Source organism: Cnephaeus nilssonii, assembly GCF_951640355.1.
Source record: "Cnephaeus nilssonii genome assembly, chromosome: 11".
In the NCBI taxonomy this organism is placed as follows: domain Eukaryota; kingdom Metazoa; phylum Chordata; class Mammalia; order Chiroptera; family Vespertilionidae; genus Cnephaeus; species Cnephaeus nilssonii.
In genome coordinates, this window is record NC_137082.1 from 63,742,329 (window position 1) to 63,761,188 (window position 18,860).

Here is an 18,860-nt window from a genome sequence, read left to right on the forward strand (position 1 = left end):
ATTTTTAGTGAGAGTGGAAGGCAGGGAGGGAGGGAAGGGACAGAAGAGAGAGAGAAAGAAAAATAAAGAGAGAGAGAGAAACATCAATGTGAGAGTCACATTAATTGGTTACCTCCTAAATGCAACGCACCCTGACTGTGGCCGGGGAACAACCCTGCAACCAAGGTACCTTGCCCTTGGCCAGGAATCGAACCCACCACCCTGTGTGCAGGCCAATGCTCTATCCACTGAGCCACACTGGTCAGGGATAAACATGAGTGTTTTTAATAATTTCCCTCAGTAAAGCTTAAATATTTCTACTATTTTTACAAACTAACTCTATCAAGATGAAAGTATTGACAAAAGTTAACCTTATATAATATTTTAACGTATTCCACTTAAAATACAACTAATCCTCCAAGGGGAACAGCAGGATTGTTTTAGTTATTCATTTAACCTTCTTTCCTGCTAAAGGTTAAGGGCCTCTGAGTGCTTCAGAATTAGTGGTGGTTAATAGAAGACAGGAATGTGATGAAATTTGGAAAACTAAAAACAACAGTGAAAGGCCACAATTAAATATTTGAAAATTCAAATACTTTATGTTTTAGTATTTTTAAGTGCTTAGCAATTTTCTTTAACTTTAACCCACAAAACTATTTAAATAATGGCAGTAGAAAAAACTTGTAAAATGGGGATGTAAGCTCCCCCTATAGTATGGATCAGGACTGCTTCCTTGGCAGACAAGTACCCACAAGTACAGGTCAATCACTCAAGAGTTTATAAATATCAGTCTGAGCCATTCCCAGAGAAGGAGAACTGACAGTAAGACACTGTTTAAATAAAAGGGGCAAAATACGGATCCGTGATTGCCAAGGGCTGGGGGGAGAAGAGGGACTAACTACAAGAGAAATGGGGGGAATTTTGAGGGGTGATAGAACTTGATTGTGGGATTAGTTAACACAATTTAATGTATTAGTCAAAACTCAATTGTAATTCAAAAGGTTAAATTTTACTGTATATAAATTATACCTTCAAAAACTGGGGGGGAAAAAGAAGTTGTAGGGAAAAATTAAATTACCTATTAAGGCCAAAAAAAAAAAGTGCATGTCTTTTAAAACAGTATTTTTGCTTTCCCAACTTCAGATCTACCTACATTTCCCAACCCTGGTTTGCCAACCATGGATGAAAAAACTGTGGATATGAGAGGCCAATTGTAGAGTAAAAAATTATAATGGCTCTAGCCCAAGCATGTCAAACTCGTGGCCCCAGGGCCACATGTGGCCCACAAGGAATATTCATTAACAATTACTCATTTATTTCAGCCCTTTGTATTCCGCATGTCTCTATCAAAATAAACCTACGTTTCAATTAAAATTAAAGCTTTTATTTTTTTGCAGCCCACATAAATTTAAACTTTGTTTATTTGGCCCGTGTTAGCCTTTGAGTTTGACATGCTTGCTCTAGCCTGTGTGGCTCAGTGATTAGAGCATTGGCCTGTGTATTGAAGGGTCTTGGGTTCAATTCTCGGTCAAGGGCATGCACCTGGGTTGCAGGTTTGATCCCGAGCCCCAGTAGGGGAATTCGTTCATGAGGCAACCAATCAATGTGTCTCTCACATCAATGTTTCTCTCTCTCTCTTCCTCTCCCTCTCCACTCTTGCTAAAAATAAATGGAAAAAATATCCTCAGGTGAGGATTAACTCCCCCCAAAATATTATAATGGATTTTTGAATGTGTAAGGGATCAGCACTCTTAACCCCCAAGTTTTTCAAGGGTCACCTGTACTTGATTTTAAGAAACATTCAAGTAATCTTGAGGTAAAAGATCACATAAAAGTTGACTAAATACCTATATATGGCCTCCTTGCTTTCTCTAAAGTCATAATTTTGTTTGGTTTGTATGAGAAACATTAAAGAGAAAATTAAAAGTAAAACTGGAAAATAATTCGTAGCGATTTTTATGTACTATAAAAACAGTCAAACTTAAAGTTATGTATTTCAACCACAGACCTTGATGAGGGTCCTAGAGACCCAGAAAAATGAGGAGATTCTGTTTTCCGACCACAGTTCCTCTTCCCAACAACACCTTTTCCAATTCAGAAAGGCTGGGGTAAGCCTGTATTACATGTGGAACTAGCAATATGCTATTCCATCTACCGGAGATCTTACTCACTTCCACTTATCTACACAACTTGTTAGCAGCCTTTTTCTTAATCTGGACTTTATACTAGCAAGAGCTTGATGGGGCTTTTAACTTACAAAAAGAACTAGGGATCGCTTCTCAATAGAAAAACAATTTAAGGGCAAAAAGAGGCTCTAGCAATCACCTTTCTGATCCAGTGTAACCTCTCTCTCAAAAATAACCCTGTCTTCTCAATGACAAAAGATTGGCTAAAATCCTTACATCAAGGATTTCCTCAACTTCCTGGTTTTGCTCTGGTTTTACCTCTCTTAACTCTCAATTCTGTTTCTCAGGAATAAGCAACTCTACTATCTCCCAGCCTGACAGCTCTCAAACATTTTAGTTTTAGGATCCCTTTACATTCTAAAAAGTTACTGAGGAGTCAAGGAGCCTCTGTTTATGTGAGCTATAACCTATCAATATTTACTGTATTAGAAATGAAAACTGAGAAATTTTTTATTTAAATTAAGTAATTTAAAAATAAGATTAGCCCTAGCTGGTTTGGCTCACTGGATAGAGCATCAGCCTGTGGACTGAAGGGTCCCAGGTATGATTCTAGTCAAGGGCACATGCCTGGGTTGCAGGCTCGATCCCTAGTGGGGTGTGTGCAGGAAGCAGCCAATCAATGATCTCTCTCATCATTGATGTTTCTAACCTCTCCCTCTCCCTCTCTGAAATCAATAAAAAAATATTTAAAAAAAAATAAGATTAAACAATATCAGTAACATTTTATGGAAAAGCTATTTTTAAAAAAAGTGAGAAGGGTGATATTGTTTTACATTTTTGCAAAACTCTTAAAGGTCATGTTTAATAAAAGCTGGCTAGATCTCGTATCTGCTTCTGCAGTCTGGTTTTAGTCATAGTCCCACATTCATGCAGCCCCTGAAAACTCCAACGTACACTCTTGAGACCATGAAAGTCAAAGGGCAAAGAATGTCTTAGTATTGCTTTGAAAATATCTTTCTCCTGACCTTAAAAGGGTGACAGGAAGCCGCCTCCCCAGAGCCTTCCCACAGCCCTTTGAGCACCACTGCTCTAGTCAAGTCATCTTCTAGACGTGGTCCTACGTCTGGTTTCAGCAAATATCCACTCTCTAATTTGGACTCCAGCGTCACTGTTTCTTGGTTCCCTTACCACCACCACCACCACCACCACCACCACCACCGCATGTATTGTCTTCCTTAACCTAAACACAGAAATGAAACAAAACAAAACTTCCTACTTAAGCTCTCTCCTCCTTCTCTTAAGTCACCAAACTTCTTGAAAAAGTTCCCACTTGCTCTACTGCCCCTCCTTTTTATTATTGTAATTACTCAAGTATATACAGAGACCGTCTAATTTTTTTCTTTTTTATTTATTTATTGTTGACAGTATTACAGATGTCTCCCATTTTCCTCCCTTTTGCCCCCATCCTCTTAGCCTCCGACCCACCCCTGGCCTTCCCCACACTACTGTCTGTGTCCATAGGCTATGCATATATGCATATATGTTCTTTGGCTAATCTCTTCCCGCCCCCTCCCCTTCCTTCCTTCCCCTCTGAGATCTGTCATTCTGTTCCACGTATCCATGCCTATGGACCTATTCTGTTCATCCATTTATTTTGTTTAATAGATTCCACATATAAGTGAGATCAGTCTCATTTTTTTTTAATCACGCAATATAGGTAAATCACCACTCAAAATCCCAATCTCCTCAGAGGTAACCACCACTGTTCACCCTTAGAAAATACCCTGAACCAATTTTGTAAACTAAATATCAGACTGAAATTTTTATTTGCTTGTGATTTTTCTTAAGTAGTTATAATTTTTTTTAAAACCTGGAAGAAAATTCTGTTTAGATTCCAATTCTTTTGGTGGCCAAGTTAGATCAAAGGATAAGGGTTAGGAGATAATCCTACCTAATAAAAAGGTAATATGCAAATTGCATCACTCCGCTACGCCCACGATTGGGCCGGCTGGAGGTGCGGGGGGCGGGACTCAGGGTGGCCGACTGGCTGGTGGTAGGAGCGGGGAGCGGGGACTCACGAGTCCCCGACCTCCGCTCCTCCCGCCGGCCTAAATGGCCGGCACTGCGGAAGGACCCATGGGGCCGGCGGAAGACGCTGGTGGCGGAACTTGGGGTGGCCGATCGCGCTGGCTGGAAGCGTTCCCATCGATCAGCGGGTGGCCAGAGGAAAACTGCTGCTGGCGGAAAACTGGTGCCGGCAGCCAGGTGAAGGAAAAGTCTATTGCACGAAACTTCGTGCAACAGGCTTCTAGTTAGGAGATAAAATGAAATGATACTCCTATACAAAGCAAGTATTAACCTTTTGCACTCGGATGTCGAGTGTGACTCGACACGGTTAGCATTAAATCCCGAGTAGAATAAAGGAATTGAGAAAAAAGCAAGCGAGTGCAAAGGGCTAAACAATATGTTAAAACCATGTTGATTTTATGGCTTGTATTGCCATAAGACAGAATAATAAGACTTATGACTCTGCCTTGTATGTAAAACCCTCACATTTCATTACCTAAATGCAGATAAATGCTGACTACATTTGTGTCATCTTGCTAAATATAATAGTGTCTTTGGAGTTTACAAAACATTTTCACACGTATTGTCTCTCTAAAATTTCACAACCCATGAGGTTAACAGGGACTATCATTAACATATTATAGATAGGAAAGCAAAAGTTCTAAGAAAAAAATTACTTGCTCTAAATTACATAGCTAGAAAGACGCACACCAGAAACCATAGATAGAACTTAAATCTTTTGACTCAAATCATATCCCACTCCTTTATATCATATTGAACAGTACATCAAAAATCCTTGCAACATAAAAATATTAAGTTCTTGACTATTTTTATAGCTAATTTGGAAAAAATTATCTCTACTTTCAAAGTTGAATAGAAAATACAAAAAATGAATTGTATAACTTTTAAATACAAAAATAGTAAAATATTTTTGCTCCCTTATCATTCAATATAATCCCTTAGGAACCTTGCATTTTAAAGTAACAGTTAAAATTTACTAACACCTGCTTTCACATGTAGATGTATTATAAAGTTAGAAAAGTAACTTCTTAAATCCTTAAAATTAGGCACTGCTATAAACTCAAGACTTAAAACTCCTCGTGTAAGAAGGATGCAACAGGGAGGGGGGTGGGATGGGAATGAGGGGATGAGGACAAATATGTGATACCTTAATCAATAAAGAAATTTAAACAAAAAAAAAAGAAGAAAAAAAAAAGAAGGGTGCAACAGTTCCTGAAAGGAACACACACACACATAACGCATGGAGGCTGCCCTCATATTTCAGTTCCTTCAAGGAGCACCTGGAATCGTGGCAATTCCTTAAATTTCGCAATTAGAATTTTATATTATATATATTATTTAAATTATTAAAACTTAAAAAATCCTACTTATACAAATAACAAAGCAATTAATTCATTATTAATCTTACAGAAACACTGTTTCCACATCCCTATTTTTTCCTACACCAAGGCAGCTCCATAGGAGTCCAACACATTTAAATTATTCCTTTATCATGACACACAAGATTGGATTAAGAAAAACCACAAACTATTTCAAATTAAGGGCTCTTCATCTTAGCTAACTCAATTTCACAAATAGCTCAAGAAAAGATTTAAACTATGATTAAGCTTATTTTTGTATCACAGCCTGACATTTTAAAAACATGGACAAGATAATCGACTTCTTCACATTTTACTCTTCCTAAATGTAAAAGATATACCTGCTCTCAACACATTCTTATCAGACCAAAACCCACAGTGACACTGATAGTACTCAAAGCTAAATTATATAGGACTGCAAAACTGCTTTACTAAGAAATATTTGAGCATTCTCTTACCTCTGTTTCTGTACAATGTGCATATCCCAATTTACCTGAAATAAAAATACAAAAAAATTACTTTCAGAGGATTTTAGCTTTTTTATCATTGATTACAAAAAATATTTGAGCTACTCTGGCCATGGCTTCATTATATTTATGAAACTATGCAAATAAAAGGTGCCAGAATTACCAAATATTCTAGAAGGTCTTGCTTAGAGATTTAAGTTTACATAGACCCGTAAGAAAATAATAAAGAAAAAGACGGGAAGGATATGCTTACTTGTAATAAGATCTAAAGCATATACACATCTTTAATATGCATATATACAAATTAATGAAAGTAAACCAAAAATAATTTTCAAGTCTTGCTTTCTTTTTAAAATACCTTAAAATCCTTTTAAAGGGTACCTTTTAAAATACTTTTGAAATGCCTTTAAAAAGTGAAATGTCTTTTAAAGAACTTTAAAGGACTCTTGGACTTTTCCACAAATATTTTTATTTTATTTTATTTTTTCAATCACCATTTAGTCCCTCTATACCCTCTTCCACTCTCACACCCCCAACCACAATCACCACACTGTCATCCATGTCCATGAGTTCTCTCTCTCTCTTTTTTTCTTAATCCCTATAACCACTCCCTCAACATTCATCCCCTACTCCCACCCCCAGAGCTGTCTGCCTGCTCTCTATCTACGATTCTGTCTCTATATCGCTTGGTAGTTCAGTTTGTTCATGAAATTCCACGTATGGGTGAAATCATATGGTACTCGTCTTTCTCTGACTGGCTTATTTCACTTAGCATAAACCAGTTTAAAGGTACAGTGATTATTTCAATGAAAGCATACATGTTTCAAACTCATATTTTCTTTAATATATCATGGTTGTTTTTCTTTAATATAGGATTAGGTAAAACCATATAGTTAATCTAGTAGTTCTTTCAATAGTAGATAGCCTACAGAACAACTAGAATGAACCATATTTGGCTGCTCCAACATTAGTATTTTCTCTTCATCACTGAGACATACTATCAAAGAACATATACAAGTATATATTTCTGTCAATTTGGGTGACTAAAACATACTTTTAAAATAAAAAAGCTATTTTAAGAGAATAATTTATTAAATAGTTTTAACAGAAAGACTAGCTAACACATTTATATTGGGGCCTAAAAATCTTTATTTCCCCAGTCTACACTTCTCAAATTCCATTAAGTTCAAATATACTTTAGCCCCACTTCTTTCTTTCCACCAACAGTAGCCTCCTTTTTACCTCTCCCCAGCCTACTACCCCTGCACCTAGCCCATTGATCTATTAGCCTGTGATTTATTAAATGCTTAACTAGAATTTATATACCTTAGAGAGTATGCAATGATACCATAAAAAAAATCATAAAAATGTTTTTATATGCCTTCCAATTCGTAAAATGAAAAATAAAGTTGAAACCCAGTTTCTGATAAATTAATGATCCTAATATGAAATGTTGGCTGAAATCAAAACCAGAAAAAAAAAAAGATATATAAGCCATAATTAAAGAGTACATGAACATATAGATAAAATTAGTTCAATATATATGGATTTATGTGGCAGGATTTGATAAATATATAACTTTATATATTTATTGTTATGTAAAACTATATGCTATAAAGCTATATATATATATATATATATATCATATATCATATATCATCTTTTTATTTAGTTATATAACTGTTTGCTCAAAACATTAGTGCTCTGTCAGATTAATTATACTTAATTCCTAAAGAAATGGTAATGAATTTAACTTAGGAAAGTATTGTGGACAGAACTAGCTCAAGAAGAGAACAAATATTTATTGAGCATCTACTCTGTACAAGGGGAAGAAGGGAGGGAAGGAAAAAGATGGTATCAAGACAAGTTATAAGAGAGAGTAATCTCTTTGAGAGTACATGGATGTACATTTTCAGTATGATATATTCTTTTTTTTTCTAACCCGGGACCCCTCAGTCCACAGGCCAACGCTCCATCCACTGAGCCAAACCAGCCAGAGCTATATATTCTTAAGGTAAAGAGAAATCTAGAATTTTGTGTAGTAGGTTTGTTGCTGGTAGTAGTGTTGGTGAAAAATCCTAAAATTATTTTGTATTTACTGTAGATTTGAGCAGATAAATAAATACAGAGATGTTGTTGGGCATCCCAATGGAGAGAGAAGGAATATACAAACCAAACATGGGAAGGAGAGGAAGAGCCCTGCTGTGGTGAACTAGAACTAGAGGTATTACACAACTTCAAAAAAAAACATACATTTCCCAGCTCTGCCCTCCAAATGAGGGAGAAGCAACAACATCCCATTATGAAAGGGCACACCTAGTCCATTCCCCCTCAAAGGAACCAGGACTCCTTAGGAAATTGGCAATCTATCTATATATATAAAAGCCTAAGCAACCATCCGACCGGTAGCTATGACATGCACTGACCACCTGGGGGAAGGCGCTCAATGCGGGAGTGGAAACCACAAGCATGGAAACATGGAATATTGATGAATCTCAGAGGGAAGCAGGGAGGTGGAGGGCTGGAAGAGATTACCCAAAGCTCTTACATGCATACTAGAGGCCCAGTGCACGGATTTGTGCACCAGTGGGGTCCCTCGGCCTGGCCTGCGCCTTCTCGCAATCCAGGACCCCTCGGGGGATGTCAGAAAGCCAGTTTCTGCCTGATCCCCGAAGGCCAGGCTGAGGGACCCCACTGGTACACGAATTCGTGCACCGGGCCTCTAGTTATAAAATAAGCTGGAACATCTTTGCACCAGAAAGTAATAAAGTGCTCAAAGAATGATAGAGTGATGTCAAAAGGGCACAAGTCCTATGAAATAAGATTTTTTTCAATGACCTCTATTATAAAACTGAAAATGCTCTCCTATAAAAAAGACAAAAATTTTTGTGAGAACACACAGTATCTTTTGGTTATTCAATCTGAACTGGTGACTAAGTCATGCAAATACGGAAAGGTGGTGAGTATGAAGTGCTTGACACCTACACTACTCTGCCACCCAAATCCCTGCCCAGTCTCTGACCCAGGAATCAGAAAATCCCAATTACATGACAGCAGAGTTTAAAGAAACCTTAGAAATGACCTTGCCTAATCCATTCATTTTATAGATGAGTAATCTGAGCCTGAGGAGTCAAATGACTTGCACAAAATGACAGAGTGAAGAGTAGACTCCAAGGCTCCTAACCTCCTATGATGTATTGCTGTAGTTGTGTTGTTCTTGCATTCCCACTTGCAGGGGTCAGTGGGGTTAGGGTACAGGAGTACAGGGGTGCTGTCCCAGCTACATACCATTTATAACATGGGAAAACATTCATTATTTAACAGTTAGAAACTGCCAGTATAGCACCAAAGAATTTTCATTTGAAAAATTTTTAGTTTTTCTTCAAAAGTTGGCCACTTCTCTTTACAGAACCAGACCTGAAAAGTCCCTCTAAACTCCAGAATCCCATGGCGTTATTTTCTACAGTTCCAGTAATCTAAACTGATGGTAGGCCTAACTGAGATTTCAAATTATTAAATGCGGTGAATTAGTTCTTTCAATAAAATAACTTTATGATTTTACTGATTTTTATTAGGTTGAGTTTAATCAGAAGGTTAGATTAACTATGTGATGACATACAATGCCAATAAATAACTGAAATTATATTTAAACATTAAGTTTCAAAATATTTCCACATTATCAAAGTAATTAAACACTAGGTAGAGGGATAACTTACATAGCAAGGCAAAACTTCAGAGTTTCTCAAAAGTTATGAGCATTTTGCCCTAGCTAGTTTGGCTCAGTGGATAGAGCGTCAGCCTGTGGACTGAAGGTTCGATTCCAGTCAAGGACACATGCCGGGGTTGTGGGTTCGATCCCCAGTAGGGGGCGTGCAAGAGGCAGCCAATCAATGATTCTTTCTCATCACTGATGTTTCTATCTCTCTCACCCTTTCCCTTCCTCTCTGAAATCAATTTTTAAAAAAGTTATGAGCATTTTAAATGTGTAATAAAGTTGTTTTAGACCCTTCTTTTTAACTCATTTTGAAACATCTCATATGCTCTTAAGATTTACTAGACAAGTTCCCAGGAAACAGAAAAGCCAGTCTTCCTATAAATTGCTATAGAATGGCTTTACGAAACAAATTAGTCCTAGTATAAAATGTCTGTCATAAAGAATTCATAAACAAAGGATGTATGTATGTGGACATGTGAACAAGTGTGGCAAAAGTGGAGGCCGCCAATATGCAAGTGGATGTGTGTGTGAGCGTGTGTGAGTGGGCACCAACATGAGAGTGAGTGAGCAAAAAGTGGGTATGGCCACCAGTGTGTAAGCAAGTGTGTGGAAGGACGTCCAGAGTAAAGAGAGCATAAAAAAGGAAAGAAAGCAAGCAAGCAAGCTTTGGCTTTTTAGTGCCAGTCATCTTCCTAGGGACTACCGTCTAGCCCTTGGACCTAATATCAGTGACTAAAACCAACTACCAGGCTTCCCCAGCACACACCACTTAATGGCTCTTATTTATAGCTACTAGAGGCTTGGTGCACGAAATTCATGCACTTGGGGGGGTCCCCTCAGCCCAGAATGCGCCCTCTTGCAGTCCAGGAGCCCTCGGGGGATGTCCAACTGACGGCAGGGAGCAGGCCTAAGCTAGCAGTCAGATATCCTTAGCGCTGCTGCAGAGGCGGGAGAAGCTCCCGCCACCACCACTGCGCTCACCAGCCGTAAGCCCAGCTCAGGGCTTCTGGCTGAGCGGTGCTCCCCCGTGGGAGTGCACTGACCACCAGGAGGCAGCTCCTGCATTAAGCGTCTGCCCCCTGGTGGTCAGTGTGTGTCATAGTGACCAGTTGTTCCACCATTTGGTTGATTTGCATATTAGCCTTTTATTATATAGGACTAGAGGCCCTGTGCACAAAATTTGTGCCCCGGGGGGTGGAGGGGGACATCCCTCAGCCCAGCCTGCACCCTCTCCAATCTGGCAGTCGGACATCCCTCTCGCAATCCGGGACCTCTGGCTCCTAACTACTCACCTGCCTGCCTGTCTGATCACCCCTAACCGCCTCTGCCTGCTGGCCTGATGGCCCCTAACCGCCATCCCCTGCCGGCCTAATCACCCCTAACTGCCCTCCCCTGCCGGCCTGATCGCCCTAACTGCCCTCCCCTGCCAGCCTGATCGCCCCTAACCACCTTTGCATCGGCCACTGCCACCGTGGCTTTGTCTGGAAGGAGGACCGGACAACCGGAAGATGTCCGGTCGACCCGGTCTAATTAGCATATTACCCTTTAATTAGTATAGATTAGCTGCCCTTTCTGGCTATGCTCATCAGATGAGCAAGCTCTGTACCTGGACTTCTTGAGGAAGGCTGACTGCTTTACAGAACTAACACCCCTGATTTCTGTCCCTCCATGAAGTTAGGTCTCATCAACATCACTGCCACCCCGCAATAATCTAGGAGTAAGTTTGGTCCAGATCTCAAACCCTCCAAACCCATTCCATGCACTAGAGTAAATAAGCATGTTAAAACTAACACTGCTCTAAAATGAACGTTTTAAACATGTTTTCTTAATCATTAGTGTTATTTTCCCTCTTTCTATTCAGCAAACTTAATTAACTAACTTCCTATCATCTCACAGAACAAATATCATGTAATGTCAAGTATATTCCACTGAAAAATAATTACTTCAGTTTCAGTATAACTTTTTTCAACAAAACTCAAATATATCTTTATTTTATGTAATTTGGCAACACTCAAAGCTTGTACTTACTGCAAATGGATTTCCTCTCTTGTGCCAATTTTAACTGGATTGGTAGTGGTTGTCCAGAATGCTACCTTCAGAAAAGTTCTGAGGCAAATATGAGGCGGGAGGTGCCTGTGTGCTTTTAGCAACATCTGCCACAGGAACAGAAGGGAGTGACAGTGCTGAGGCCACATTTCTGACAGTCCTGTGCTAGAGGACAGTATGATGGAAGTTGTGGTCTTTCTGTAAACAGTGTACATTTGGATTAAAATTTTCCCATGTGATATTAATTATGCCTAAATATATGAAACCTCAAAAATACACTGACTGCACAGCACTATATCACTTTTCCCAAGAGCAAGAACTTGGAGGGGTACCTCCCCCACACCAAATCATAAAAAGTATGTGCCAATCCCAAATGTTCTCATATTTCCTGTCAATTGAAGAATTCTAGTTTTCATGCATTTTGTACATACCACTGTGTATTCTTAGAATCTCCTCTGCCAATGTGGCCTCTGATCATGCATGAGACCATCCTAGTCAAAAAGAACCCTGCCAGAGAGTTACCTCAGGTACTTCTATCCCCAAAGTTGAGGTCCTTTAGATACAGCACCATAACTGCCACCCATATCACTTATCCAAATATTTACTTATCTTGTCAAGACTGTGTATATTCTAAAAATGACAAAGGCATACATTTTTAGCTATTTAGCCATATACATATGTGTGTGTGTGTGTGTGTGTGTATATCCTATATAATAAAAGGCTAATATGCAAATCGACCAAACGGCGGAACGACCGGTCACTATGACGCGCACTGACTACGAGGGGGCAGACACTCAATGCAGGAGCTGCCCTCCGGTGGTCAGTGTGCTCCCACAGGAGGAGTGCCGCTCAGCCAGAAGCCGGGCTCATGGCTGGCGAGCGCAATGGCAGTGGCAGGAGCCTCTCCCGCCTCCGCGGCAGCACTAAGGATGTCCGACCGACAGGGAGCGGGCCTAAGCCATCAGTCGGACATCCCCCAAGGGCTCCCAGACTGTGAAAGGGCGCAGGCCTGGCTGAGGGACCCCCCTCTAGTGCACGAATTTCATGTACCAGGCCTCTAGTATATATATATTAAGAAACACCTTTCTGTAACTAACTTCATAAGTTACACATTTTTACTATACCTATGAGTAAAATACTAAGTTCTTTAAATTACAAATAGAATATTTATATCTTCAATCACAAAAGGTCAGAGTTAAAGAACAACTATCATTAGACAAATTTTTAATGAACTTTAATAATTTCCAACCAATAAAATTTAAATTTATACACATCAGCAATAAACAGGCCAACTATTTCATGTAATCTTACAGATCTCAAATGAAATTGGTTCCAAGAGTTTAGAGGGAAAGTCATATTTACATTTATATTATTAATGACAAAAAGCCTCTGTTCACTCCCCAAAGGATTCAGAGAGGCTAAATTAAATTATAAGTGAATATCATATCAAACAAGTTAAAAAGTGGTAAAGTGAGAAAAATCTAAATTCAAGAATATATAATATTTATATAGAAATCATTTAAAACTATAAATAAATGGTGGTCAAACACTAAACGTTCCTTGACATTCTACTAGACTCTCCCCAGCCCATTACAATCTATGCTAAAAATCTAAGGTAACTAAGATCTAATGATAATATGAAGACTGATACTTCAGATTGTTTCAGCCTCAAGAATCATTTTGTGGACTTCCAAGCATACATCTACTTGAGACTGTTGTAGAAATTCTTTATCAATCCTGAATCAAAGTATCTTGAAATACTCTTTTTACAAAGGGAAGAAATGGCTCAGTGAAAAACATATATGTGTAGCATGTATGAGTTGACAAAATGCCCTCTCATAAATGTCCTCATTTGGGTCTTACAAAAATTTTGTAAGGGCTGGATATATACTATTTCCATATTACAGATTAAAAAAAAAAAAATAGGGAGTCAGCCCTGACTGGTATGGCTTGGTGGTTAGTGTCAGCCCATGCACCAAAGGGTCAGGGGTTCGATTCCTAGTTAGGGTGTGGGCAGGAGGCAACCAATCAATGCGTCTCTCTCACATCCATCTTTCCCTCTCCCTCCCCCTCCTCCCCTCTCTCCTCCCCCTCCTTCCTCCCTCCTTTCCATTCTCTCTAAAAATCGATGGAAAAAATATCCTCAGGGTAAGGTTTAACAAAAAAGAAAGAAATAGGTAATCAGAAAGTTTACATGGCTTGCCTGAGGTGATGACTAAGTGATGATAATAAGAGTCAGAGCCAAGAATCAAAACCACTTTTGCAACCAACTCATGTTCTTTCCATGTTACCATGTGACATTAAACAACTGATTTGCAACCTTCTAGAAGAGCAAAGGCACTTGGTAAAAATCAACATGACTCCATAGAAAAAATATTTTTCCAGGCCAATTTTAATTTCCAACAAGTATAAGTCATCATCTTCCCACCCTATCCTGCCCCTCCCGTCTTCCCTACCATCCAGGCACCAGGGCAGAAAATCTGAAAACCTTTCAAGATTCCTTCCTCTTTCTCACAGCAAAAAACTAAAGAGCCATGATCTGTTCTATTTCCTAAATCACTCTCAATCTAACTTTTCATCTCCATTCCTACTGCCCTCATTCAGAGCTTTATCATCTCAGGTCTGAACAGCCATAACACTCCTAACTGGTTTGGCAACTTAAAGGCTACTGAGACCTAATAATAGAATGAGATGCCTATGTGTCTTTGCCCTCAGTTTTACCCAGTTCAATCTATATTCTACAAAGCTCCCAGTAATCTTACAAAAAGAGTAATCTGCTTACATCATTTTCCTGCTATAACCCTTACATGGCTCTCCACCACCTATACAGACTGTAAGTACAAACTCAGTGGTGTGGCACAAAAAAGTCCCACAGCCTCATCCTAGACAACATACCGCGCCAGCCTCTCCCATTCTCCACCACTCCCACACACAGCCTATGCTCCAGGCGCAGTGGATGCCCACTGCATAGAAGACAAACAGGTTTAGCCTCATGTGCCAACTCCAAATAATTGGTAGTGACTGCCTGAAGCACCCCGTTAAGAACTCTGAAGCTGCTTATAAATTTAGCAGCAAAAATGCAATGACGGATTAAGCAGTGTCTGCTTTTGATATGGGGAAGTGGGTGTTGTTGCCACACTGCATGCATTACTGGTTTTTTTTTTAATAGTTCTTCCACATTTCTAATCCTTTGTGCTTACTGCTGCTTCTGCCTAACACAGTGATGGGCAACCTTTTGAGCTTGGTGTGTCAAACTTCGCCAAAAAACTGAGAATAACTTGGTTAGTGTGTCACTTTGAGGAAAAAACATTATTTCACAAATGTTTCATCCTCAGGAGCAGCAAATGTTTCATCCTCAGCATGAGGCCGCCTCAGCGGCCGCATGTCATCAGAAATGGCTACACGTGTCAGTGCTGACACGCGTGTCATAGGTTCGCCATCACTGGCCTAACATGTCCTTCGCCTTTTATCCCACTGCTCATCCTTGAAGACCTCCAGAAAACAGATCTCTGTGAAACCTGCGTAACATCACACCAAGCAGAGTAAGCCACTCTCTCCCCTGGGCTCACAGAGTTTTCTGTGCATGCCTCTTGTATGAATTACTGTACTGTACTGTAAGTGTTAGTTTATGCACCAGTGATCATCCTGAAGGTATGGGTGCACTTTCATCCGCTTTGTATCTTCAACATCTAGTATAGTGCACATCAATGTTTCTCTCTCTCTCCAATCTGAACTGATAACTAAAATACCTTAATTTTGCAAATGACCATCTGAACATATGAGTAAAGCTCCTCCCAGGAGCCCAGAAAGGGCTTGTGTAAATGAGTGGGCTTTGAGTTGAAGCTGCATTAGCTTCATGATAAATTTACCACTGTGTTTATGTTTTATTTTGTCTTCTTTAGTGACTAGAACTATTTACGTTTACATCAACCATGGAAACTTAAACACTGCTTGCACATAGTAGACACTCAATGCATGTTTTTCTTTTTTTTTTTTTATTGTTTAAAATATTACGTGTCTCCTCCCCACCCCTCTCCCCCACCACTCCTACCCCGAGGACAAGCCCCCACAGCCCCAGTGTCTGTGACCACTGGTTATGCTAATATGCACGCCTCAATGCATGTTTTTAGACTGAACCAAACCCACATATTTGGACATATTGTTCAAATGGAATAATTCTTACCTATTATAGTAACTAAAAAGGCATTTCACCAACCCCCTAATAATGTCATTCACCCCCAACCTCTACCCTAAACACATACACATATACTTCAAGTGTTCCTTTCATTTAATGATCAGGAAGCGGACACTCGGGAAATATAGCAAATGAAAACAAAAAATTAATGTTCTTAAACATGATTTCACTATTTCAACCTTCTCCACAAATATTCTTTCTTTCAAATCAAATAGTATATTATTCCAAAACCCTTTCCCCCACCAAATTAGCATGAACCTGATAAGCTTGACTGATCATATCCCCTTTTCAAATTCCAAACAAAGCCTGAATGTTCTCTATACCCAGGGACCCCTTTATTAGTATGCATGCAGGCTTTCATTGTTCCTCGTAGGAAAACCTATCACCAATCTTAAGATTACTTAAACTCAAGATATGATCATAATATTTTAATGTTCTTTACACATTTAAAGCTAAAGGTACATCAAAAATTTTGAAACCAAAATCTGAAAAGTTATTTTTGTCAGATGGATATTTAGGCCTAAGAGGCTGCTGAGTCCATGCAATGAGTCTCATCTCTAATACTACTGTTATTAATAGTTCTTCGTGGCATCCCAGGAAAAAAGCGTTCTAATCTTGTGAAGATCTGGAATACAACCTAAATTCCATTAATGACTACTTTCTAAAGAATGTGTATACCAAAATGTGTTCTAAATGCCAGTATACTGACAAACAGCAGGTTGTATTTCAAGAAGCTGAATGTCTTTAACTCATTACTAATGGTATAAAAGTGAAAACTTCACTTTTGTGAAAACCTGTATATAATAAACTTTTACCAAACAATAAGGTCATATTATGACTAAGAGTACATAAACATTGGAAGCATTTAGATATTTATAGCATCATTTGCGGGCCATACAAAATTATCAACTTAAAAATTAGCCTGCTATCTTTGGTCAAACATTTAACTCCCCCTAACGCCGTGGCAGGGCCAAACCAAATGATTTCGAGGGCTTATACAGCCCGGTGGGACATTCCCCACCCCTGGTACAGGGCTCTAAGTTGTATCTGACTGCTAAATAAAATTATTCTTCATTGTTTTCTTCCAATATTGGTCTCACTTCCATGCTTCCCGCACGTTTCATCATTTTTCTATTTTTTTAATAATGTATTTCTAATTTCTTAATTCAAACTGAATGTGAATATTCTGGATGTATCAATAATGTTAAAAGTAAACAAGAACTAAAATCTATTACTACTACATTAAATCCCAAAACAAGTCAAGAAAGTGTCTGAGGTGCTATTTCTTTCTATGGGACTAAGTGGAGTAAAATTGCTGATAGGGGTAAGAATCAATAGCATTCATTCATTCAACTCAACAGCAGCAAAAGCAGTGGCCAGCTGAAAATTTCACTCGCTTGAGGATTACAGACAAGATCCATTTCTCCACACTGAACACATCCTGAGCACCACCCATCATGTATTTGCTAGACCAGTGGCTCTCAATAGGGGATTATTTTGCCCCCACAGACATTTGGCCATGTCTGGAGATTTTTTTTATTGTCACAACTAGGGGGAGGTGGTGGACAGTTATTAGCATATAGTGGGTAGAGACCAGGGATCCTTCTAAACATCCTAAGCAGGCACAGGACAGCTCCCACAACAACAAATTATTCAGACAAAATGTCAATAGTGCCACGGCTGAGAAACCCTGACCCAGACATTTGTCCCAAACAGCTAGGTCAGAGGCACCATGGTGGTGTGAAAGGACCACAGGGTTAGGGGAGGACCAGAACTTAAACTTACGGAGGACCTGCTCCATACCAAGCCGTGTGTTCATCACGTTACATATATTATCTAACTGAAACTTCTATCCTGTGAAGAAAGTGACCTCATGTTACAGATGAGAAGACTCAACTCAAGGTCACTCCGCTAGGAAGGGGAGGAATCATGATCCAAATTCAAACCAAATTTGTTTCATTTCTCAATATTACAAACTCTAGAGGTTAAAAACTTGCATTTTTGATTCAAAGAGGTACCAATATGAATTTGAGCAAGTCACCCAATTTCCCTAAACCTCCATTTAGAAAATAACTCAATGAACTGTGCGTGAAAACGTGCTTTTAATTGCTGACAACATATAATCATCAATGGGGAAAAAAACACCTGCTTCTTGGAATGAAGGTGTCACAATTACCATTTTCCCTTAAAAACAGAATTTGTACAAATGTGCACAGTACCAAATTAAACAGCATTTTTAAGAATCAGAATTAAATGTTCAGAAGACATTGCGCCTTCCATAGCCATGCAACTACTCTTAAAACCTAGAAGGAAATAAACTGCCTAATATAAATAATGTTTTTGTATGAACTTTTTAAAGATTAAATTAATTGACCCTAAAATGCTCAAGTCTATAACAACTTTGTTTGCGCTCTTTCCACAATTGGTAGCAGAGGTTATGAGTCAAACTAAGAAGAAAGAGGATGGATTACAGGAGTATTACTACTGCGCAGGGAAGAACTCTACTCTTCTCTCCATAAAGGTGGAATATTACATTGAGGCCAACATACTATCATTCATATTAATGATGCAAACATTTTCATCTCAATATCAGGTTCTGATTTTTTTAAAAAAAACAAAACACCTACCACCAGAATCCAAGTCTTTGACGCTAAACTACTAGTATGTCCACAAACATAACTTAAACTACTCTTCAGTATTAAATTCAAGAGACAATGTAAACTGGGTTTGTTCCTTCAGAAAATCCCCACTACCAATGCTGCATCTAAAAGCAGGTTGCACACAACCATTTCCCCTTGAAACACTGGTTCTCAAGGCAAGGCTTTGCTTTATTTTACAAATGCATCTTTTCATATCATACAATATATTGTAAATAAATTATAAATG

At 39.0% G+C, this 18,860-nt stretch overlaps 1 protein-coding gene across 2 annotated transcripts in view; it reads right to left on the reverse strand.

Moving 5' to 3' along the window:
* Positions 1-18,860, reverse strand: part of SPIRE1 (spire type actin nucleation factor 1) — a 110,250-nt gene that overhangs the window by 89,071 nt on the left and 2,319 nt on the right. For both annotated transcript variants that reach the window (XM_079783931.1, XM_079783930.1), the window contains exon 2: positions 6,010-6,044. In XM_079783931.1, the coding sequence (XP_079640057.1) occupies positions 6,010-6,044 (35 nt within the window). The remainder of the gene's footprint in view (positions 1-6,009; positions 6,045-18,860) is intronic.